Below are 26,037 nucleotides of genomic sequence, written 5' to 3'. Positions count from 1 at the left end.
GGTGGTTGCTAGGGTGTTGCTAGGGCATTCTTGATGGTTTCTTAGGCATTGGTTGTTAATGTGTTCTGGGTGGTTGCTATGCAATTGCCAGGGTATATTTTAGCTGGTTGCTAGACAATTACTAAGGTGTTCTGATTGGTTTCTAGAAAGTTTCTTAGCAAAGGTGTTCAGGGTGACTGCTAGGGTATTCAGAATATTTGCTAGGCAGTTGCTAAAGTGTTCTGGGATGTTGCTATGGCAGTTACTATGAGATTGCTAGGTATTGATAGGTGTATCCTTGGTGGTTGCCTGGGCGTTGCTAAGGTGTTTCAATTAAAGGGAAAAATATTCCCTAAATGAGCTCACTTGGGACTAAAATCTTAGGCCCCGTCCACACCAAGCTAGAGCTTTTCGTATCGTTTTTTTTTTTTCTCGTTTAAAGAAATATCTGCATCCACACGAGAGCTATGAAAACGACTCAAAACGATGTAGTATGTATGCCAGGCCAGTGTGTGGCACTGTAATTCTCCCACAGATATACACAAAAAATGGAGAAGAAGAGTTATGGATAGAAGGGGTAAAGCAATGGTTGGAAGTGAGGCACAATTTTACAATAAAATAACAATAAATACATTTGCTACTTAACAGATGTGTTTAATTAACGCCTACACCGACCCCGACCCTAAACATTCTCTTACAATAATGCGAATTCAGTACTTAAACGACGTGATGTTGATGTGCGCATGCCCAGTGCCCGTAGTTGTATCCCTTAACTCTTTCACCGTGCTGGACGTAGTGTGATGACATCACTGTTTTGCAAAAAATACGGATTGGCTGTACACACGAAAACGGAAGATTGTTTTCAGATTTATCCGCTTTGGGACCCGGTTTCAAAAAATATCAGATTCATGCTTCCAAAACGCCGGATCCGTGTGGACGAAACGCTGATAGGGTACAAAATGTATACGTATATAGCTAAACGCGTCTCCGTGTGGACGGGGCGTTAGAGTTGCACCTAATGTTACTTATGGATTGTACACCTGCTGATGTTTGCTCATAGCTTTAAATGCAGGAAAAACTTTAACCCTCAGGACACTGACCTGATGGTTGATGAAATTGGCCTTCTTTTCTCACCAAAACATTCCCACTGCATTATGTTCTTACGAACACTCACATAGACACGCTCACACCACATCCTCATCGACACGACTTAGCCAGTCAACGTCTCTCGTGTGTCTAACAACCAACCGGGTCAAAGCCTCGCTCTCTGATAATGATTCCCAGAATAATTAAGAGATCAATGAGTGAGCATTGCTCCTGGTAAATAAGGGGATGGAGTTGTACAACCGGCATTCAGCTTAAACGCAGGGAAGAGAGCCGAGCTTCAATAGAGTGACATTATCACCCCAGCCTTCATTATTGAGCCGTGACGCCACCCAGTATGTCGCTCGGTGCACCTACACTGGAGAGATAATTTCAGAAAGTAAGACAGCAGCACAAGTCATTGGCTTTTGACTAGAGAGCTGCAGCATCGATTCGAGAAAATCGAGTCTTTACACCAGCCATATGTTACTCATGAAGGAGAAAATTCAATGAAAGTGGAGTTCTTGATCACTCTAGTTTGAGAAAGACTCTTTAGGGAAGATTCGTAGTGAGCAGGGTGTTTGCTTGTCACAGAACAAACCAACTCACAAACAACTTATAACCAACAGCATCCAGGTCGTCTTCATATCTCTCTGTCAATAATACTACCTGTGGTCCCTGTATCTAAAGGCCCAAAACTTAATCAAGTTCACTATGAGACAACAAATTTTGGGAGTCGAAACAAAATGAGAAGTCCGTCCTTCATCTGTTCAACTTTATCTTTCAGACAGCAGGAGGCTTCAGGGTCAGAGATACCCGAGGAGAACAGAGAGAAACAGAAGTGTAGAAAGTCTATAAAACTGGAGAAAACTATCTGTTAGCATTCCCATTCATCTCACTGAACAACACTGTCCCAGATCCTTCACGTGTGACTATTTTGAGATTTGACATGAAAGGTAGCAAACTACACGTCTGTGCTTTGCTAAGCCTCCACAAAATATACAAATAATTAGTGAATAAAATAATTAAACAAATACATGTACAATACCATTGTATTACAAACCTTGGGGTTTGTAAGATTTTTTTTTTTTTTTTTTAGCTGCAAAGGCGGCAATTATTTTATCAAAATTACAGTAAAACAGTATATTGTAAATACTTTTTTACTGTAATATGCATGCAATTTATTCCATTTATACATGTATGTAATTTATTCCTGTGATGACAAATCTACATTTTTATCATCATTACTCCAGTCTTCAATGTTAAAGAAATTAATAAATTTATTCAGCAAGGATGTATTAAAGTGACAGTAAAGACATTTATAATGCTTTGTTGTTCTTTTAAACTTTCTATTCATGAAATAATCCTGAAAAAAATGGTACACAACTATTTAAACATTGATTATAATAAGAAATTTCTTAAGCATGCAAATCATCATATTAGAATGAGTTCTGAAGGATCATGTGACACTGAAGAATGATGCTAAAAATGAATATTTGAATCACAGAAATAAATTACATTTTAAAATATTTAGAAAACAGTCATTTTAAATTGTTTACAATATTACTGTTTTTGCTGCATTTTAGATTAAATAAATCCAGGCATGATGAGCAGTCTTCTCTCAAAAACATTGAAAATAATAATTTCCAAACCTTTGACCGGTAGTGTATTGACCGGTAATACAGTATATTACACTGTATATTTTTTTACAGTGTAGAGGTATGTTATGAGCTGAAGAAGGAATGAAAGGATACATCCATCCTCAGTGTACGGTACAGGTGATGTGCTTCCAGCTGTCAGGTAGCTGTAGAAGGAGACCTCCAGCGTGTAGCAGTACGACGTGTCGTCCAACAGACCACCCAGGGAGCGCCGGCCCGTGCCGGCCTTGACCAGATCACGGTTAAACGTTGTACTGGACTGGAGAGAACATGCAGACATATGGCACAACAGAATGATTAATAACGATAAAACAGAGCCAAACAATAAGACATACTTGGGAGCAGGGATGTTTTTTGAGCTTTTTTTAGTGGGGACATCATGAAAACTGTGATTGGCTGAACTCTTTTAATGTCTGCCTATCTGCATGAAGACCCCAAATAGTGAAAATGGATGGAGAAAACAACTCGCCTGCCCAGAAATCAACATGTTTGATCTTATTTGAATATAGATAAACTTGAAATTGCTTGGGGAAAAAGATCTGTGAGTGAGCATTTTTTTTAGGAAGTACTTAGAAAGGTTAAATTAAGGGCATCTCCTCCATACCTGCAATGATTATGACACCTGCTGTGTTTACTGAGGATTTGTTGACTAATGGTCTAAAAAGAAGGTGGCTATAAATAATACATGAACAACAATCAGTATTAACAAGTAAAAGCATATATTGTTAGTCTATTTTTGTATATAATTATTATATAAGCATTCTAAAAATGCTTGAGACTTTGATTTGACATTTAGTAAGTTGCAATGTATTATTTATTACATAACTATTAAAGCATCAAAGGCTATGTTAATAGAAAGAACCCAGTTGAATCAATCAATAATTAAATGGATAATTAATAACTTTAAATTACTAAAATAAAATAATCTAAATAATATATTATTTAATTAAATAAGTATAAAGAAAAAAAATATATAGAAAAAAAATTATGAATTGAAAATAATTGTTGATGGTCTCATGTGGGATAAAAAAGCCAACCCCAAAGAAGATACTTATTTCCTCATTTCATAAGACAAACACACACACCCACACCCACACACACACCCACACCCCCCCACACACACACACACACACACCCACACACACACACACACACACACACACACACACACACACACACACACACACACACACACACACACACACACACACACACACACACACACACACACACACACACACACACACACACACACACACACACACACACACACACACACACACACACACACACACACACACGTCGTGTTTTCATGTTTTATGGGGACATTCCATAGGCGTAATGGATTTCATACTGTACAAACTGTACATCCTATCCCCCTACACTGCCCCTGCCCCTAAACCTACCCATCACAGGAAACATTTTGCATTTTTACTTTCTCCAAAAAACTCCTTCTGTGTGATTTATAAGATGTTTTCCTCATGGGGACCTAAAATGTCCCCACAAGGACAAGGATTTCGGATATTGCCATCTTTGTGGGGACATTTTGTCCCCATAACGTAGGGATTACCAGGCCCACCCCCCCCCCCCCCCCCACACACACACACATTTAAAGCTTTCTGCCAAAGGAAGCTTTCTGCCAAAGAATACAACATTTTAACTTTTTATGTCACAATTGTGCTTACATCTCGTAATTCAGATTTTTTTCCTCAAAATTGCGTGTTATAAACTTGCAACTGCGAGTTACAAAGTCAGAATTGAGTAATATAAAGTCAGAATTGAGTGATATAAAGTCAGAATTGAGTGATATAAAGTCAGAATTGTGTGATATAAAGTCAGAATTGAGTGATATAAAGTCAGCATTGTGAGATATAAAGTCAGAATTGAGTGATATAAAGTCAGAATTGTGTGATATAAAGTCAGAATTGAGTGATATAAAGTCAGAATTGAGTGATATAAAGTCAGAATTGACTGATATAAAGTCAGAATGGTGTGATATAAAGTCAGAATTGACTGATATAAAGTCAGAATGGTGTGATATAAAGTCAGAATTGAATGATATAAAGTCAGAATGGTGTGATATAAAGTCAGAATGGTGTGATATAAAGTCAGAATTGACTGATATAAAGTCAGAATGGTGTGATATAAAGTCAGAATTGAGTGATATAAAGTCAGAATTGAGTGATATAAAGTCAGAATGGTGTGATATTAAGTCAGAATTGACTGATATAAAGTCAGAATGGTGTGATATTAAGTCAGAATTGAGTGATATAAAGTCAGAATTGAGTGATATAAAGTGAGAATTGAATGATATAAAGTCAGAATTGTGAGATATAAAGTCAGAATTGAATGATATAAAGTCAGAATTGTGAGATATAAAGTCAGAATTGAGTGATATAAAGTCAGAATTGAGTGATATAAAGTCAGAATTGAGTGATATAAAGTCAGAATTGAGTGATATAAAGTCAGAATGGTGTGATATAAAGTCAGAATTGAGTGATATAAAGTCAGAATTGAGTGATATAAAGTCAGCATTGTGAGATATAAATTCAGAATGGTGTGATATAAAGTCAGAATTGAGTGATATAAAGTCAGAATTGAGTGATATAAAGTCAGAATTGAGTGATATAAAGTCAGAATTGAGTGATATAAAGTCAGAATTAAATGATATAAAGTCAGAATTGTGTGATATAAAGTCAGAATTGAGTGATATGAAGTCAGAATGGTGTGATATGAAGTCAGAATTGAGTGATATAAAGTCAGAATGGTGTGATATAAAGTCAGAATTGACTGATATAAAGTCAGAATGGTATGATATAAAGTCAGAATTGACTGATATAAAGTCAGAATTGAGTGATATAAAGTCAGAATTGAGTGATATAAAGTCAAAATTGACTGATATAAAGTCAGAATTGAGTGATATAAAGTCAGAATTGAGTGATATAAAGTCAGAATTGAGTGATATAAAGTCAGAATGGTGTGATATAAAGTCAGAATTGAGTGATATAAAGTCAGAATTGAGTGATATAAAGTCAGAATTGAGTGATATAAAGTCAGAATGGTGTGATATAAAGTCAGAATTGAGTGATATAAAGTCAGAATGGTGTGATATAAAGTCAGAATTGAGTGATATAAAGTCAGAATGGTGTGATATTAAGTCAGAATGGTGTGATATAAAGTCAGAATTGACTGATATAAAGTCAGAATGGTGTGATATTAAGTCAGAATTGACTGATATAAAGTCAGAATTGAGTGATATAAAGTCAGAATTGAGTGATATAAAGTCAGAATTGACTGATATAAAGTCAGAATTGAGTGATATAAAGTCAGAATTGAGTGATATAAAGTCAGAATTGTGTGATATAAAGTCAGAATTGAGTGATATAAAGTCAGAATTGAGTGATATAAAGTAAGAATTGAGTGATATATAGTCAGAATTGAGTGATATAAAGTCAGAATTGTGAGATATAAAGTCAGAATTGAGTGATATAAAGTCAGAATTGAGTGATATAAAGTCAGAATTGAGTGATATAAAGTCAGAATTGAGTGATATAAAGTCAGCATTGTGAGATATAAAGTCAGAATGGTGTGATATAAAGTCAGAATTGAGTGATATAAAGTCAGAATTGAGTGATATAAAGTCAGAATTGAGTGATATAAAGTCAGAATTGAGTGATATAAAGTCAGAATTGAGTGATATAAAGTCAGAATGGTGTGATATTAAGTCAGAATTGACTGATATAAAGTCAGAATGGTGTGATATTAAGTCAGAATTGAGTGATATAAAGTCAGAATTGAGTGATGTAAAGTCAGAATGGTGTGATATAAAGTCAGAATTGAGTGATATAAAGTCAGAATTGAGTGATATAAAGTCAGAATTGTGAGATATAAAGTCAGAATTGAATGATATAAAGTCAGAATTGTGAGATATAAAGTCAGAATTGAGTGATATAAAGTCAGAATTGAGTGATATAAAGTCAGCATTGTGAGATATAAATTCAGAATGGTGTGATATAAAGTCAGAATTGAGTGATATAAAGTCAGAATTGAGTGATATAAAGTCAGAATTGAGTGATATAAAGTCAGAATTGAGTGATATAAAGTCAGAATTAAATGATATAAAGTCAGAATTGTGTGATATAAAGTCAGAATTGAGTGATAAAAAGTCAGAATTGAGTGATATAAAGTCAGAATTGTGTGATATAAAGTCAGAATTGAGTGATATAAAGTCAGAATTTTGTGATATAAAGTCAGAATTGAGTGATATAAAGTCAGAATTGAGTGATATAAAGTCAGAATTAAATGATATAAAGTCAGAATTGTGTGATATAAAGTCAGAATTGAGTGATATAAAGTCAGAATTGAGTGATATAAAGTCAGAATTGAGTGATATAAAGTCAGAATTGAGTGATATAAAGTCAGAATTTTGTGATATAAAGTCAGAATTGAGTGATATAAAGTCAGAATTGAGTGATATAAAGTCAGAATTGTGAGATATAAAGTCAGAATTGAGTGATATAAAGTCAGAATTGTGTGATATAAAGTCAGAATTGAGTGATATAAAGTCAGAATTGTGAGATATAAAGTCAGAATTGTGTGATATAAAGTCAGAATTGAGTGATATAAAGTCAGAATTGAGTGAGATAAAGTCAGAATTGAGTGATATAAAGTCAAAATTGTGAGATATAAAGTCAGAATTGAGTGATATAAAGTCAGAATTGTGAGATATAAAGTCAGAATTGAGTGATATAAAGTCAGAATTAAGTGATCTAAAGTCAGAATTGAATGATATAAAGTCAGAATTGTGTGATATAAAGTCAGAGTTGAGTGATATAAAGTCAGAATTGAGTGATATAAAGTCAGAATTGTGTGATATAAAGTCAGAGTTGAGTGATATAAAGTCAGAATTGTGAGATATAAAGTCAGAATTGAGTGATAAAGTCAGAATTGAGTGATATAAAGTCAGAATTGAGTGATATAAAGTCAGAATTGTGTGATATAAAGTCAGAGTTGAGTGATATAAAGTCAGAATTGTGAGATATAAAGTCAGAATTGACTGATATAAAGTCAGAATTGAGTGATATAAAGTCAGAATTGAGTGATATAAAGTCAGATCTCTGATATATAAAGTCAGAATTGAGTGATATAAAGTCAGAATTCTGATATATAAAGTCAGATTTCTGATATATAAAGTCAGAATTGAGTGATATAAAGTCAGAATTGTGAGATATAAAGTCAGAATTGAATGATATAAAGTCAGAATTGTGAGATATAAAGTCAGAATTGAGTGATATAAAGTCAGAATTGAGTGATATAAAGTCAGAATTGAGTGATATAAAGTCAGAATTGAGTGATATAAAGTCAGAATGGTGTGATATAAAGTCAGAATTGAGTGATATAAAGTCAGAATTGAGTGATATAAAGTCAGCATTGTGAGATATAAATTCAGAATGGTGTGATATAAAGTCAGAATTGAGTGATATAAAGTCAGAATTGAGTGATATAAAGTCAGAATTGAGTGATATAAAGTCAGAATTGAGTGATATAAAGTCAGAATTAAATGATATAAAGTCAGAATTGTGTGATATAAAGTCAGAATTGAGTGATATGAAGTCAGAATGGTGTGATATGAAGTCAGAATTGAGTGATATAAAGTCAGAATGGTGTGATATAAAGTCAGAATTGAGTGATATAAAGTCAGAATGGTATGATATAAAGTCAGAATTGACTGATATAAAGTCAGAATTGAGTGATATAAAGTCAGAATTGAGTGATATAAAGTCAAAATTGACTGATATAAAGTCAGAATTGAGTGATATAAAGTCAGAATTGAGTGATATAAAGTCAGAATTGAGTGATATAAAGTCAGAATTGAGTGATATAAAGTCAGAATGGTGTGATATAAAGTCAGAATTGAGTGATATAAAGTCAGAATGGTGTGATATAAAGTCAGAATTGAGTGATATAAAGTCAGAATGGTGTGATATTAAGTCAGAATGGTGTGATATAAAGTCAGAATTGACTGATATAAAGTCAGAATGGTGTGATATTAAGTCAGAATTGACTGATATAAAGTCAGAATTGAGAGATATAAAGTCAGAATTGAGTGATATAAAGTCAGAATTGACTGATATAAAGTCAGAATTGAGTGATATAAAGTCAGAATGGTGTGATATAAAGTCAGAATTGAGTGATATAAAGTCAGAATGGTGTGATATAAAGTCAGAATGGTGTGATATAAAGTCAGAATTGAGTGATATAAAGTCAGAATGGTGTCATATTAAGTCAGAATTGAGTGATATAAAGTCAGAATTGAGTGATATTAAGTCAGAATTGTCTGATATAAAATCAGAATTGAGTGATATAGTCAGAATGGTGTGATATAAAGTAAGAATGGTGTGATATAAAGTCAGAATGGTGTGATATAAAGTCAGAATGGTGTGATATAAAGTCAGAATTGAGTGATATAAAGTCAGAATTGTGTGATATAAAGTCAGAATTGAGTGATATAAAGTCAGAATTGAGTGATATAAAGTAAGAATTGAGTGATATATAGTCAGAATTGAGTGATATAAAGTCAGAATTGTGAGATATAAAGTCAGAATTGAGTGATATAAAGTCAGAATTGAGTGATATAAAGTCAGAATTGAGTGATATAAAGTCAGAATTGAGTGATATAAAGTCAGCATTGTGAGATATAAAGTCAGAATGGTGTGATATAAAGTCAGAATTGAGTGATATAAAGTCAGAATTGAGTGATATAAAGTCAGAATTGAGTGATATAAAGTCAGAATTGAGTGATATAAAGTCAGAATTGAGTGATATAAAGTCAGAATGGTGTGATATTAAGTCAGAATTGACTGATATAAAGTCAGAATGGTGTGATATTAAGTCAGAATTGAGTGATATAAAGTCAGAATTGAGTGATGTAAAGTCAGAATTGAGTGATGTAAAGTCAGAATGGTGTGATATAAAGTCAGAATTGAGTGATATAAAGTCAGAATTGAGTGATATAAAGTCAGAATTGTGAGATATAAAGTCAGAATTGAATGATATAAAGTCAGAATTGTGAGATATAAAGTCAGAATTGAGTGATATAAAGTCAGAATTGAGTGATATAAAGTCAGCATTGTGAGATATAAATTCAGAATGGTGTGATATAAAGTCAGAATTGAGTGATATAAAGTCAGAATTGAGTGATATAAAGTCAGAATTGAGTGATATAAAGTCAGAATTGAGTGATATAAAGTCAGAATTAAATGATATAAAGTCAGAATTGTGTGATATAAAGTCAGAATTGAGTGATATAAAGTCAGAATTGAGTGATATAAAGTCAGAATTGTGTGATATAAAGTCAGAATTGAGTGATATAAAGTCAGAATTTTGTGATATAAAGTCAGAATTGAGTGATATAAAGTCAGAATTGAGTGATATAAAGTCAGAATTAAATGATATAAAGTCAGAATTGTGTGATATAAAGTCAGAATTGAGTGATATAAAGTCAGAATTGAGTGATATAAAGTCAGAATTGAGTGATATAAAGTCAGAATTGAGTGATATAAAGTCAGAATTTTGTGATATAAAGTCAGAATTGAGTGATATAAAGTCAGAATTGAGTGATATAAAGTCAGAATTGTGAGATATAAAGTCAGAATTGAGTGATATAAAGTCAAAATTGTGTGATATAAAGTCAGAATTGAGTGATATAAAGTCAGAATTGTGAGATATAAAGTCAGAATGGTGTGATATAAAGTCAGAATTGAGTGATATAAAGTCAGAATTGAGTGAGATAAAGTCAGAATTGAGTGATATAAAGTCAAAATTGTGAGATATAAAGTCAGAATTGAGTGATATAAAGTCAGAATTGTGAGATATAAAGTCAGAATTGAGTGATATAAAGTCAGAATTAAGTGATCTAAAGTCAGAATTGAATGATATAAAGTCAGAATTGTGTGATATAAAGTCAGAGTTGAGTGATATAAAGTCAGAATTGAGTGATATAAAGTCAGAATTGTGTGATATAAAGTCAGAGTTGAGTGATATAAAGTCAGAATTGTGAGATATAAAGTCAGAATTGAGTGATAAAGTCAGAATTGAGTGATATAAAGTCAGAATTGAGTGATATAAAGTCAGAATGGTGTGATATAAAGTCAGAGTTGAGTGATATAAAGTCAGAATTGTGAGATATAAAGTCAGAATTGACTGATATAAAGTCAGAATTGTGTGATATAAAGTCAGAATTGAGTGATATAAAGTCAGAATTGAGTGATATAAAGTCAGAATTGTGTGATATAAAGTCAGAGTTGAGTGATATAAAGTCAGAATTGTGAGATATAAAGTCAGAATTGACTGATATAAAGTCAGAATTGAGTGATATAAAGTCAGAATTGAGTGATATAAAGTCAGATCTCTGATATATAAAGTCAGAATTGAGTGATATAAAGTCAGAATTCTGATATATAAAGTCAGATTTCTGATATATAAAGTCAGAATTGAGTGATATAAAGTCAGAATTGAGTGATATAAAGTCAGAATTGAGAGATATAAAGTCAGAATTGAGTGATATAAAGTCAGAATTGAGAGATATAAAGTCAGAATTGAGAGATATAAAGTCAGAATTGAGTGATATAAAGTCAGAATTCTGAGATATAAAGTCAGATTTCTGATATATAAAGTCAGAATTGAGTGATATAAAGTCAGAATTGAGTGATATAAAGTCAGAATTGAGAGATATAAAGTCAGAATTGAGTGATATAAAGTCAGAATTCTGAGATATAAAGTCAGATTTCTGATATATAAAGTCAGAATTGAGTGATATAAAGTCAGAATTCTGAGATATAAAGTCAGATTTCTGATATATAAAGTCAGAATTGAGTGATATAAAGTCAGATTTCTGATATATAAAGTCAGAATTGAGTGATATAAAGTCAGAATTGTGTGATAAGAGATGTAAGACTTTTTTCTCTCAATTTCAAGTTTATACCTCACAATTCTGATTTTATAACTCGCAATTGCTAGCCAAGAAATCTAGACGCAACCTAACGGCAGGAAATCTAATCTGCCTGCGAGTATCATCTAGCAACTCTCAATACACTTCTGAGCTGTAAAAACCAAACTCTGGTCGGGCCAATCACATCGTGTATAGACTCGGTGGGCGGGGCTTAACATAATTATGGCAGAGTTGCGCTTGCATGCTACTAGTAAACACCATAGACTGTAAAAAAAAGCTGGCGAACGGCGGTCTTTCGAATCAGCTTTGACCGCGACTATGGAAGACTTGGAGTTAAGCTTTTCTCTGAGAAACGGCACTGAAGTCATTCTTAAAAAAGGGAAGATGTGTTCGGAATTTTGCTGACCGGATACGGTGAATGTTTAATCTATCAACAAGCTCCGCTTCACGTTGCTCTGGTTGGTGTAGCGCTATCCTATCGTGTGCAGAGGGAGTTTGAAAGACAACCGTTTATCTCTCGGGTTGAACCCCGTCAATGGTGAGTTTCCAGACCAAACATCTTGATGTGGGTCTGGCTTTTCAGGCTACGCCATTGCTACTTCAAATCACATAATTTTGGGGGAAAAAGTCAACTCTCGCAACTGTGAGAAAAGAAGTCAGAATTGTGATAAAAAACTCACAATTACATGTTTTATTTTGTATTATCTGGCAGAAACAATCTAGATATCAGCAGCTTTTGGGGAAAGACAAAACATTTAAATAGCACAATAATTAGCCTGAAAAGTTTCCCCCACAAAACCGATTTTTATTGTAGACTACGCTCAGAATTGCCACAAGGAGGAAGCTATTGATTGGATTTAGGGAACTAATTATGGATCGCATAGGATTGGCCTGATAATTTATGCCACTTTGTCCATTACAAAAGTACTTAAGTATGCTGGCAACTTTTCCCTGCTCTCCACTTTTCCTGCAGTTGTGTGCTTGCTTACACTGCACTCTCTGCGCCTTTCCATGGCTCAGCTAGAATGGCTGGTAAATGTTTGCTTTTGCCGAAGAAAGGTGACTGATCTAGTGTCAGTGTGACGTGTAGCTGGTGGCTAAGCGCAGTTGAGACATGACTCTCTCCAGAGGCAGCTCTCCCTCAATATGCCGGATGAACTTTGGGATGGCTGTGTGCTGAATAGGCAGAGAGAGAGGGCAACATGCCAGCTGGAGACCTGCCCTCTATGCCCTCCTGTCACCACACACACACACACACACACACACACACACACACACACACACACACACACACACACACACACACACACACACACACACACACACACACACACACACACACACACACACACACACACACACACACACACACACACACACACACACACACACACACACACACACATAACAATGCTTTAGACAGCTTAACTTCCAAACTCACACAATGCATTAGATCGACAAAGACAGAGCTTACCCTTAAATTGAACATGCATGCACGCACGCACACACACACAAAACACAAACAGCATTTATAAAGATTCATAAATAATGTGGTGGCATTTTTTCCTGCGAGGCAGAGAATAGTCATGGGCTGTGAAAAGCGGCTCTTTGTGTATGAGAGAAGTCTGCAAGTTCTAGATGGGTGATTGGGCAGTAAAGGTTAGTCCTCTGCCCGTATTCTGAGCTACTGAAATGTCACACTTTCTGCATGCTGAAGGTCACTGTTGCTGGAGGAACTGCATGCTGACAAAGAGAGCGACACAGAGCATTAGGGGCCGCAGGGAGGGGAGAGGGGGACCTCCACAATGGGACCATCACTGGAGTAAAACGGTAGGTAAGCAAAATACAACGCTGTGTTGAGGTCACACACACACACACACACACACACACACACACACACACACACACACACACACGCACACGCGCGCACACGAACACGCACACACACACACACACACAAAAACACACACACACCCAGGATACATCCATCTGTCCATCCATCCATTTGTCTATCCATTCATCCATTTAGCAAGTTTTTAACCATCCATCTATCTATCTGTCCATCCATCCAATCTATCTCCCAGTCCATCTGTCTCTCTATCTACACATATTTCTCTCCATCCATTCATCCATCTACCTGTTTTTCTGCTGACAATAAATACCCATTTACTTATCTACACTATCTATATATTTCCATCCATCCCTTCACACTCCTCCCTATTCATCTACATGTCTACCCATAAATTGATCCATATTTTCACCATCCATCCATCTGTCCGTCCATCCATCCATCCATCCATCCATCCATCCACATCTATCTATCTATCTATCTATCTATCTATCTATCTATCTATCTATCTATCTATCTATCTATCTATCTATCTATCTATCTATCTATCTATCTATCTATCTATCTATCTATCTATCTATCTATCATCAGCCCTACCATCCATCCATTTTCCCGAAAAGTTTGCTATGGCTGGCAAACACCTTTGCACTTACAGAAGAAAAACGCAAAATAACTTTGCTGTGAGTATATCAGGGCCTTAAATCTGTCTATCCATTTATTTATCGACCCATCCAACCATAAAACATCCATGCATTTATCTATTCATTATCAATCAATCCAACTTCAATCCATTCTTCAATATCACACTTTATCAATCCATTAAATGCTCAGTCAACCTGTTCATCCTTCTATCCATTATCTATCTATCCATTTGTATCCACCCATCTGTACATTCATTTATTTATCTTTAAATGTATTCATTACCTATCATCCAAAAGTTTATCAATCAATCTACTATACATTTTTACTTTCTGCATCCATCCATCCATCTTAAATCAAAACATCCTAATCATAATGATGATATCCTCTGGAAACTATAATGGGACCAAATGAAAAGAGGAGCAAGAAAGAAGAATGGCGAAAGAGTGGAAGGGGTGCAATGAGCTGGAAGACACATTCATCCAAATGATCTCTCTGAATACAGACGAATAATACACCAAAAGTAAATTTGTAAACAAACAAAGCAAATAAAGAACAACTAATCTTCTTGATTCACGCTCTCCCATTTTGACACAGAAAACCGTGTGGAAATTACCAATTAATACAGCTGTCAAATAAAAAAATGAGAAGGGGTTGAGATACAGAGGATTCGGTGTGTGACGATGAGCAGACGCAATAATATCTCTCCAGCTCTGTGTTATGAAGGCACTGGGTGCACGGTTCATGTATCTTTTCAGACGTATATATAAGCGTGTCTTCATCAGCATGCGCTTCCCGGCTCATCCAAAAGAGCTTCACCGTGGCAAATGTTTAAAGTGTCTCTGCTCATCTCATATAGACACCTCATCAGCAATATTGAGTCTGGTTATTGTCTTGCTCTGCAGAATTGAAAAGGTTACTTGCCGGCCCCTGGAAAAATAGCTTGTGTTGATGTGCTTCATCTTGGAAACAAAAACTTTGCTAATTTATGGGGCGTATTGAATTTTTGGAGAAAATACCAATAACGCTTTTCCATGCGGCGTTTGCTAATGAGTATAGAGCTAAGAGTGAAAAGGCTGACAGAGATGAAATTCAGCCAATGATTTTCTTTTGCTGAAGAAAAAAGGAACCTATCAGTGTGATGGCGGTGAGAAACTTTAATGTTATCTGGTAACGTCATGCGCAACATTATGCTGCCATTCCTAATTTCTACATGCAGTCACACATAACGCAATGGTAGCATATTAACAATTTATATGAGATATGAATTCACACTGTATTTTTCAGAAATTAAACAATCTGTCATAGCAGTGGCCAAGCATTTCGCGCATATGTTCCAACATATTAAAGGGACACAAAATGTCTAAACTGAATTTTTTTTTTAAAGTCTTTTTTTTGTGTATTCCACAGAAGAAAGGTAGTTACACAGGTTTGAAACAACATGAAGTTGAATAAATGATGATAGAATTTTCATTTTTGAGTGATATAATCCTTAGTTGAGCTCAGTAAAGCCGCAGTTTCCTTTTAATCTCTAACCGTTTCTCCTCTTAACCTCCTCCACATTGCTTTAAAATACAGCATTCTCTGCAGAACTTAAATGGGTCTGATATGTTTCTGTACACACATGTGATCCATTCTCTGCTATCGTGTCTCTGGACCGAAGCAGACTGTGTTCATGTGACACTAATGTGACACCAGACTTCATTCACCTCAAGGGAAACCATGTTTTCACTGTTTGAATTGTTCCCTAATCCATATCTCCTATATAGTGTGCACTTAGCCTGACAAGCCAGGCCCACATCAAGATGTTTGGTCTGGAAACTCACCATTTTTTGGGCTCAATCCGAGGGGCGGGATAAACGGTTGTCTTTCAAACTCCCTCTGCACGCGATACGATAGTGCTACACCAACCACAGCAACGAAGGTGAAACCGAGCTCATTGATAGATTAAACATTCGGCGTATTCGGTCGTCAAAGCTCAGAACACATCTTCCCTTTTTAAGAATGACTTCAGTGCCGTTCTTTGTCCTTTTCTCAGAGAAAAGCTTAACTCCAAGTCTTCCAGAGTCACGGTCAAAGCTGATTCGAAAGACCGCCGTTCGCCAGTTTCTGTGTTTACTAGAAGCACGCAAACGCAACTCGGCCGTCGTCATTATGTTAAGCCCCGCCCACCGACTCTATCCACGATGTGATTGGCCCAGCAAGAGTTAGGGGAATACAGCTCAGAAGGGTATTGAGAGTTGCTAGACGGCACTCGCGGGCAGATTCGATTTGCTGCCGCTAGGGTGGGTCTAGATTTCTAGGCTAGTGTGCACTATGTGTCATTCACCATGTAAAAAATAGTAAATGTGTGAACAAGTGACTGATTTTAGCCGCAGCTTCAGCATCTATTTATATTGAAGGGGGCGGGATGCTTTAGATTCTACAAAGCATTTGATTGGACAGAAAATCTGATGAGAAGCTGAAGAGCAGAGTGATGTCATCAAAATCATTGATTCATATTGGTGGAAATGAGAGACTGATTTGAATGCTTATATCTTCTAAATGTGAATTTTGTCATTGTTTTAAAGTGCGCTAGTTAGACAGCAGTAATTGCATTTTGATTTCATGGCGACTTTAAGCCGCTTATGCAGGCAACATGTACACAAACTGTATGGACATCCATAAAAGTACCAAAAAGGACAAAAATAAAATAGGCATACAACAAAAAACAACAACAACAATAACAACCATACATACAGTTTGAGGGCCTTTGTGTTTTTCAACAAAAAAGCACTAAAAGGTACCATGGTAATACCCATGAGACTCACAAGAGAAAAGTCAGGCGCGTTTTGGCACAAGAGTCGAGGAAAGACGGCCTGTCTTTGCACTCTCTCCTCTTCCTCAAAGACGTTCCCGTACATGAAGCCATTCATCATGGTGGAGTGGGCGTGCACGTCAATGTAGAACTCCAAACTCACTTTCTGTAAATCAGACAGAGAGAGACACAATGATTAGACCAGACAGACAGGTGGAAAGATGAACAGGCAGAGACACACTGTGAACAAGTTAAAATAAATAAATAAATAAATAAATAAATAAATAAATAAATAAATAAATAAATAAATAAATAAATAAATATATATATATATATATATATATATATATATATATATATATATATATATATATATATATATATATATATATATATATATATATATATATATATATATATATAAACTCAAATAATCTTTACAAAAATAAGTCATTTGTCTGTAAGGCAAATTCATATGACCAATCAAATTTACAAAACTCATATTAAAACAGTTCAAAAGGTTTTGGGTCATTAAGGTTTTTCTATTGTAAATAAATGCTGAGCTTTTTTGAAAAAAAAAAAATAAGCACGGCTGCTGAAATTTCAGCTCAGTTGTGAAATATTGTTACATATCTATATTAAAGGGGTATTAAATGCTGGGAAGATGAATGTGTATTTAAACAGGTTCATTAATGTGTTCATTAATTATTTTTGAATTTGGTGCCTTCTACACTGAGAAAAGACAAAATCAGTATTTCCCAAAGCCACCTCTACTGAACCAATGGATCACTTGCCAACTGCGTTCATTTTCATAAAATCAGTTCAGTTAGAATACAGACACTACAATTAAAAACTGAACATGTCTGTTCAATATAATAGGAGTGAGCCGAACGAGTGTCACGGCACAAACGCAGCAGGAGTCAGATTACATTCATCACGAGAGCGAAGAGCTGAGATGAGCTGAGTTAATACATTCACAGCACGTGTTCAGTCTGGCGTGTTTTCAGTTCATGCCTCTGGAAGTTTAACTTTCATAGAAATTCATTTGAAAGTTGAAACACTCACTTTGCTCTGCACCGCTCCGTTTACATGAATGCCTGCAGCGGGCCGAGACAAGCACTGTGTGTGAGATCCCACTTCCCATGCGCGGGTTGAAAACATGCAGAAATAGTGCCTTCTACTGGCTGAAGTCTTTAACCTCTGGCCAAAAAATCCTCTGATGATGCAAAATAACATCATTCAAATATTCTCTTGGGTTTCTACTGATACAAAGCCATTTGCTAAACCGCTGAAGTAACCCTTTAACTATCTAAAATAACTGCTTCCTGTTTTAATATATTTTAACATTTATTAATTTACATTTTAAATTATATATATATATATAATTAATGATGTGTAGACATGTAAACATAGACATGTAACAATATTTCACAACATTACTGTTTTTACTGTGTTTTTGGTCAACTAAATGATAAGCAAAAGAGACTTCTTTCGGAAAGTTGCTGAACCTTGCCGACCCCAAATGGTACATGACAATAGTAACTTCATAACTACAAAAAAAATCCTAAAAACATTCTTATTTTGTGCTTAAAGGGGGGTAGATAAAAAGTCACACAGCTTTGGAATGACATGAGGGTGAGTACATTTAAATTTTTTGCGGTTAACAGACAACGAGAAATTGACTGTCTATAGAAACACAGACCAAGCAAACATCTTAAATATTAAACTATCAAACTATGCTGTGCTTTCACATAGCCGATGCACAGAGTGCAAAAATAAGCGCAGTATTATTCATCACGGCCCTGTGAAAGAGCAACAACACTCCTGGGTGTTTTATAGAACAGCTGTCACAACTGCCATAGTTTAGAGGGATTAATTCATGTTCCTGAGTCAGCAAGCCAAGCAGGCACGCCTCACTACCTCAACCGCAGGCCGGATTTCAGCCGTTTAATGCAGAATAAATGATTAATATGGACCGGGAAACACATACAATAATATTTGTCAGCGGAAAAAAAAAAACGAAAAGAAAGAAATTAAATTTCAAAGTGACACCAGAAGGAAACATCTCCACAAAGATGACGTGAATATACATCCATGAACTGTAAATATGTGAAGTGTTTACATCCTCAAAAAAAGTGACAATCCTTCAGATACGCCCCTCTCTTAAGCCGCCCCCGCGCCATTTTGGCTCTGTGTTCTCTCAGTTACAGTCTAACAGCACTGCAGTGCAGGAAACTGCCGCTCCATCATGGCTGCCACATCATTAAGCTTGCACTTGGCAAGATGATGAGAGAGACACTTGTGTGTGGTTTTGTGTCGAGAGAGGATCGCGCCGTCGAGCAGAATGAGGTGTCGCCATGAGGAGGGCTGCCGTTTGATGGGCCTCGTGTGTGTGTGCGTGTGCTATAGTGTGTGGGTGAGAGAGAGAGAGTGAGTCACAACACTTCGGTGACAAGGCATCAAAAGGAGCATCCTTCTACGCGTATCCATATGGCAACAAAGTAATGGGCGTTTAGTTTGAGGCTGCCTATCTCTCTCGATCCGTTGTGTACATTGTAAGCATCTGATGCAGGCATAATAGGGCCCACTCCTCTACCCTTTGACCCCCTCCCATGCTCTCTCCGTCTACAGCGAACCTTTTCTTTCTTCATTACACATTCCGAAGCGCACCTCGAATCCCGTGGGTCGTCGGGAGAGGGAGGTAAAACAGAAGTAAGGAAGAGCAAGCGAGAGAGAAAGAGAAACATCAGGAGTCAAAGACCGAGAGGGAGAGATAGAGAGAGAGATGCGAGTGGGGGGAGAAATCGGGCAGCACCCGGTGCTTGAAATTCCGCTCACAGCCAAAGCAATTTCCTAGTGAGCGCAGGGCTGTCAGGCCTCTGATGGCAGGCGGTGAAATATGGTGGCTGAGAGTGGGGCGGCTGCACGCATGCCAGTCTGATGGATGGAGCCCGCAAGGAAGAGGGAGAAACAACACATAGACAAAAAAAAGAGGAGGAGGAGGGAAAACGAGAGAGAGAGAGAGAGAGAGAGAGAGAGAGAGAGAGAGAGAGAGAGAGAGAGAGAGGCACTGGTCACTGTTAAGGTAGCTCCATCAGCTTCTTCAAGGGGTTCCCAGTGTGCAATAGAGGCGGGTAACTATCTAATCACCCATATACTCACCGTGCATTACAAAGTCAGGGTGGGGCTGCTGACTTTATTCATGCGTAGACGTTAGCACACACACATTTATGACCTTTTCTCTTGCTCAAAGAGATGCTTAAGTTCACACTCTGTGTAATGGCACTATATGCATGAAGCGCTGTGTTCCTTCAGCAAGGTCCGTTGGCTCATTTTGCACCGTTAACAACATAATTAAGAGTGGAAATGAAATGGCCGCTGCTTCATTCTGCAAGAGCTGTTCTCTACCTCCGGGTAAGAAGTAACCTTTCCACGCTGATCTAGGACCATGGTGCCATCTGTCATAGTGCTGAGCTCATGAAAGACAAAGAAATGAAGTGAAATTAAAAACGAGGAAGAGGACTGTAATACCTGGGTGATTCATCTTATGTAGTACCTTTTTGAACTCTCTTTTGAAAAAAGAAGCTATACAAGTCAAAAAATGTAATAATCAAATTGCTAATACTTTGTTATGGTGTTTTCAGACCAAAATGAGTGGGGGTCACTTTCTGGAGGATGCTGTCGTTAAGAAACTGTTTGTTAAATGGATTTTCACTGTAAAAAAAAAAAGTTGCTTCCTTAAATTTAAAATGTACATTTTGAGTACAATCAACTTGGATGTTTAAGTCATTTCAACTTAAATTGACATTTTTTTTAAAATAACTTTTATTTTATAGAATAAAATAGATTTAATAGAAATTTTATACAAAATTGCTTGACTTATTAAAGCAATGCTGTCATGGAACTGAATGATGAACAATTAAAACAATACTAACAACATATGAAATATGTGTCATTAAATCAGTGTTATTGTTAACTAAAACTACTGAAAATACACTGTAAAAATGATATGTTCAATAAGTTATGACATGTGTTTTTACACTGTTTTAACTCATCAAAATAAGTTAAGAAATTTTCAACTTTTTTTTAAAATAAGTTATACAAGATGCAACTAATTTTTTAGTTAAAAAGTTAGTTTAACATCATTTAAGTTGAAATAACTTAAACATCCAAGTCGATTGTACTTAAAAATTTCAGGCTGTAACTTTTTTATACAGTGTAATTTTTGGTGATTCAAATAAAGCTGGAATTTAATAAATATAGATATTAGATGGAAAACTGAAAAAATCTATAAAACTATAGAATTAGTTAAAAAAAACTAATAATTACAAAATAATAAAATAACTATATATATATATATATATATATATATATATATATATATATATATATATATATATATATATATATATATATATAAACTTTTGCTGAATACTATATATACACCATTGTATGAATGACCCGTTGTATAAATGAACTGTTCCTGTAGTATTAAAATATCATCTTTAAAGGTGAAAATTATATCTGTCCCAAATTTCAAACTTGATTTACACAATATCAAGGACATCCAGGAGAGAAAAGTACAGCCCTCAATGTCAACAAACAGACAGCCAATCACACAGTCCTAATGTGCTGTCAATCAAAGGTGGACAATACTCCGCTAGCTTAACGCTGATTGATTGTTCAATTAGTATGCGTCTCTGACCTCCAGATTTGTTCATTTGAATTTGTAATTAAGCAATTAAGGGCAATTAAGAAATTAGGAATATGAAAATAGAGCATAATTTGAATGTTGACGTGCTGAATATTCAAGTACATGTAAAATGCCCATCACACTTTTTGCAAGGCTGCATGTGAGGACAGCAGGCAAACGTCTATCTGCTCCTTTGAGTAGAAATGGAAGGTCAAAAGAATTTAGTCGGACGAGCACTTATCTAAGGAATAGTAATTAGTCTGGGCTGTTAAGGCCCATAAATGCTCTGCTTATCTGTATGAATTAAGAAATGGTGCTGATTTAAGCAGGATTAGAAGCTGATGCATTTAACCACAAAGCACTTAGCATCAGCAATACCTATGAAGAGAGGACGCAACAGATTCTGCTCGCTCAGAAGCTTGTCCATCCTCTGCAGGCGCAGGGAACAGAAAGTGTCTGAGCGTTTTTGATAATGCAAGATTTGAAATACAGTTGTGATGTGGAAAATATTCTGATTGAGGTCAAAACACACAATTACATGCAAAGCGAAGGCAGAAAAGAAAAGATGGAAGGCGCCTGCGTGCATTATTGTTGAAAAGACAGCTCATCAGACAGAGTTCAGATTATATCTTGCTTTTCAGATGTTTGCCAGGGTGGATAATGGCAGCGCAACATAGCGCAACAGTTTCCATCCTCCATCCTTCCTTCATTAGGGATGATACACAGCTATTCAGCTCAACACAGAAATAACTTCAAGTGTGTGTAATAAATGTTTGTCAAAGTGCTGGCAAATGGATTAATTGCATCTAACATAAAAAGTATATAAATATTTGTTTAAAAAAATTAAATGTATAACATTTTATGTTTAAAGCTGATTAAAGCTGAAGACTGTTCAGAAAGGCTTTTATGTGTTGATTGTTTGTATTATTCTTTATTTTTTACTTTTTATTCATTTTTGTTATTTTTTCCCTTTTTCCATTGTTGCACTTTGAGATTCTTCGGAATGAAAAGTGCATTATAAATTAAATCTATTATTATTATTATTATTATTATTATTATTATATTATATGAGCACAAACACAAATTTAGTTAATTTAAATAAATTATTACAGCTGTTTAGCGAGGACACATTCAATTGAAGTGACAGTGAAGAATCCTTAAAAATATATCATAGTTTCCACCAAAATATGAAGCAATATTAATAATAATAATAATAATAATAATAATAAGAAGAAGAAGAAGAAGAAGAAGAAGAAGAAGAAGAAGAAGAAGAAGAAGAAGAAGAAGAAGAAGAAGAAGAAGAAGAAGAAGAGGAAGAAGAGGAAGAAGAGGAAGAAGAAGAAGAAGAAGAAGAAGAAGAAGAAGAAGAAGAAGAAGAAGAAGAAGAAGAAGAAGAAGAAGAAGAAATGTTTTAAACACACACACACACACACAACAAAACAATAATTTTATATTTTCTATGAAATGGATACAATACAAATGTAGACTTTTCCAGTCAGAGAAACCATCAATATTGTTCAAACAGCCCTTATTGCCAAATGGATTCAGAATAGATAGGAAATATTGATTATGCAATAATACTTGCTCATAATCATTTTTATTTATATGAGGGAGTGACTGAACTAGCATGGTCTTAGGAAACGAAATAGTCAAATGAAGGACTTATTAAAACCATCATATCAATCCAAATTGACCATCTCCAACCAATTTCAGAAGCTCATTTGACATGTTTTGGATGTGTCTTATAAAATACTTTTAAAAACAAGAGAGAGAAAGAGAGAAAGAGCCACATCCAGATATTTCAGAGATTCACTGAATGTGAGATGATGGAAGGACGGAGGACAGGAAGTGATGATGGACGTAAATTGCCCGTAAATCTGGGCGATCGCTTAGAAAGGTAGGGGGCGTCTCAACTCTTTCTTTATCTGTCTTTCTTTCTCCCTCATTTTCTCGCAAGACTGCTTTCAGCCACTATCAGAACTGCACACAACGGCTCACATACATACTTGATAGAGAGAGAGAGAGAGAGAGAGAAGAGAGAGAGAGAGAGAGAGAGAGAGAGAGAGAGAGAGAGAGAGAGAGAGAGAGAGAGAGAGAGAGAGAGAGAGAGAGAGAGAGAGAGAGAGAGAGAGAGAGAACCACACAGGGAGGTTGGGGGGGTTTCAAGGTACAATATTCATCTGGCCAGCCTGACAGGATCTAATACATTTGTTTCAGAGGGAAAATTAATTTTCTAATATTAAAAAGGTCAGAAATGAACCATGGCAATACCGGCCCTTTTGTCATCTTTAACAAATTATCCAAAATGCTGTTGTCAGATTGGTGGGGATATCTGGGCCATGATGAATGATCGAGGTAATCAGCCAATCAAAAAGAATCCCTTTCTCTCCATGATAAATGGGCTGGAAAAACAGTGTTTTACGCGGGAGATAGGTCCATTTGTTTTCTTATTCTTTTCCCATCTCTTTCTCTTTCATTTTTCCTAAACAAATACTTTGTGCTCATGGACAGATTATATACACTTGCATCACTAACTCTGAGTCATTTTCTCACCTGACCAGTGCTCACTGGAGAGTGTAATATGGCGAATTGTTTCGGTTTTTAAAAACCACTCAGGTGACTTTAGTGCTCAAAGAGATGGATTGAACACAAAATCACATCAATGAGGTGTTCAAAATGTACCTAAATATGGGCTTGTTTCTGGCACAAAAAACTAAACATGAAGGTTTTCATTAGCACTGAACAAAGGTAATGAAAATACTTAGCATTAATAAACTGATTATTTAGGAGAAAAATAGCTGTATCCTCAATGCAAATACAAGGTTGTTGCCAATTTCCTGCAGAAATGCAGTATAATTCATATTAGTAACTTATAAATCATATTAGTAATTATTTGAGGAGTGTAATGTTATTGTCTGAAAGTGCCCTCACTTCCACAGGTTAAAACATATTTGGCTCAATGGGCCCTATTTTAACGAATCAAAAGCGCGTAACAGAAAGCGTCAAAGCGCGGAGCGCAAGTAACTTTGTGGGCGGGTCTCGGCGCGTTTGCTATTTTCCCGGCGGGATAAATGACTCTTGCGCAAATCTAAAATGGGTTGGTCTGAAGTAGCTTCATTATTCATAGGTGTGGTTTGGGCGTAACGTGAATAAACCAATCAGAGCGTCATCCAACATTCCCTTTAAAAGCAGGTGCGCAAGTTCCATTATGGGTGGCTATTATTATGGTGTATTTACCAGGCGCACGCCAGGAGCGGTTCACAGCCGACGTGACTGATGTTCTTGTAAGAGCAGCCCTTACGAAACAAAAATATATTGGAAAATTTCATGCAATAGGCTACATTAGGAAATATATGGGAATTAATATTTATATCTTTCAATATATTGCAATATATTGAAAGCGGCAATCATTTGTATATTTTGCAATATATTACATGAATATATAATATATTTTATAATACCATCAATATATTATTCCATATATTTACAATATATTAAAATATATTTCAACTAATATATTGGTAAATATATTTTCCTTTCGTAAGGGAGTGAAAGACAGAGAAGTTGTGTTGTATGGGGATGGGAGAAACCCACCCAAAATAGCGTCGGTTAAACAGTTTTTTTTTTCCCCATCGATTTTTTTTCCTGGTTCTTGACGGACAAACCAATTTGTCAGATGTCCTTATATATATATATATATATATATATATATATATATATATATATGTCTTGCCACTATTGGGCAAACAGGTCTGATCCTTATTTACTACAATAAGCGTGAATAATTTGTAAGCTAGATTTATGCCTATTTTTTCACATCTTCGTGGCACACCACAATGTGTTAATATTTTTTTTTTAGTGTAACAATTTATGATTTGCAAAAATAACTGTTGCATCTGTGTAGATTTCATGAGCAAAGTGTATGCGCGTTGAGCACGCTATACATTATGGTCAAGCATGCGCCCTTAAAATAGCATAATGAACAACGCGCAACGCGCCACTGACTTTAGACCAGGTTTTTTCTGGTCAGTGGCGCAACTGTTTAATGGAACAGCAAAATAGCACCAGGGATTGTTTGCGCCGGAACACGCCTCCCTTTTTGCGCTGATCAGCCCAGGGAGCGCAAGTTCATTCACTAGTTTAGCGACGTGCTTCTGTGGAGGGAAAAGCGCGCTTTGCGCGGGTGCAAAATAGGAATGACACATGCGTCGGTGTACAAAGTCAATTGCTGGGTGCAAGATAGGGCCCAATATGTGTAAGCCTACTGCAATGCGAGCTAGTATGTTAACCAAGAGAGGTTTGTGCAATTAAATGGTGAGTGTTGTAGATTAGCATGCATTAACTTAGCATGGTCTATGTTAGCATAATGGGAACAGGGAGCTGGTTTGT

The 26,037-nt window shown here is 35.7% G+C and overlaps 1 protein-coding gene across 1 annotated transcript in view; it reads right to left on the bottom strand.

Annotated features, from left to right (window-relative positions):
• agbl4 (AGBL carboxypeptidase 4) overlaps positions 1 to 26,037 on the bottom strand; it is a 451,864-nt gene that overhangs the window by 17,993 nt on the left and 407,834 nt on the right. Inside the window, 2 exon segments of the mRNA XM_067414131.1 lie at positions 2,817 to 2,979; positions 16,969 to 17,121. Of these exon segments, the coding sequence (XP_067270232.1) occupies positions 2,817 to 2,979; positions 16,969 to 17,121 (316 nt within the window).

Source organism: Pseudorasbora parva, chromosome 13, assembly GCF_024679245.1.
Source record: "Pseudorasbora parva isolate DD20220531a chromosome 13, ASM2467924v1, whole genome shotgun sequence".
NCBI lineage: Eukaryota > Metazoa > Chordata > Actinopteri > Cypriniformes > Gobionidae > Pseudorasbora > Pseudorasbora parva.
The sequence above is the reverse complement of the archived record's forward strand: the minus strand, read 5'-3'. Positions and strand labels throughout refer to the sequence as shown.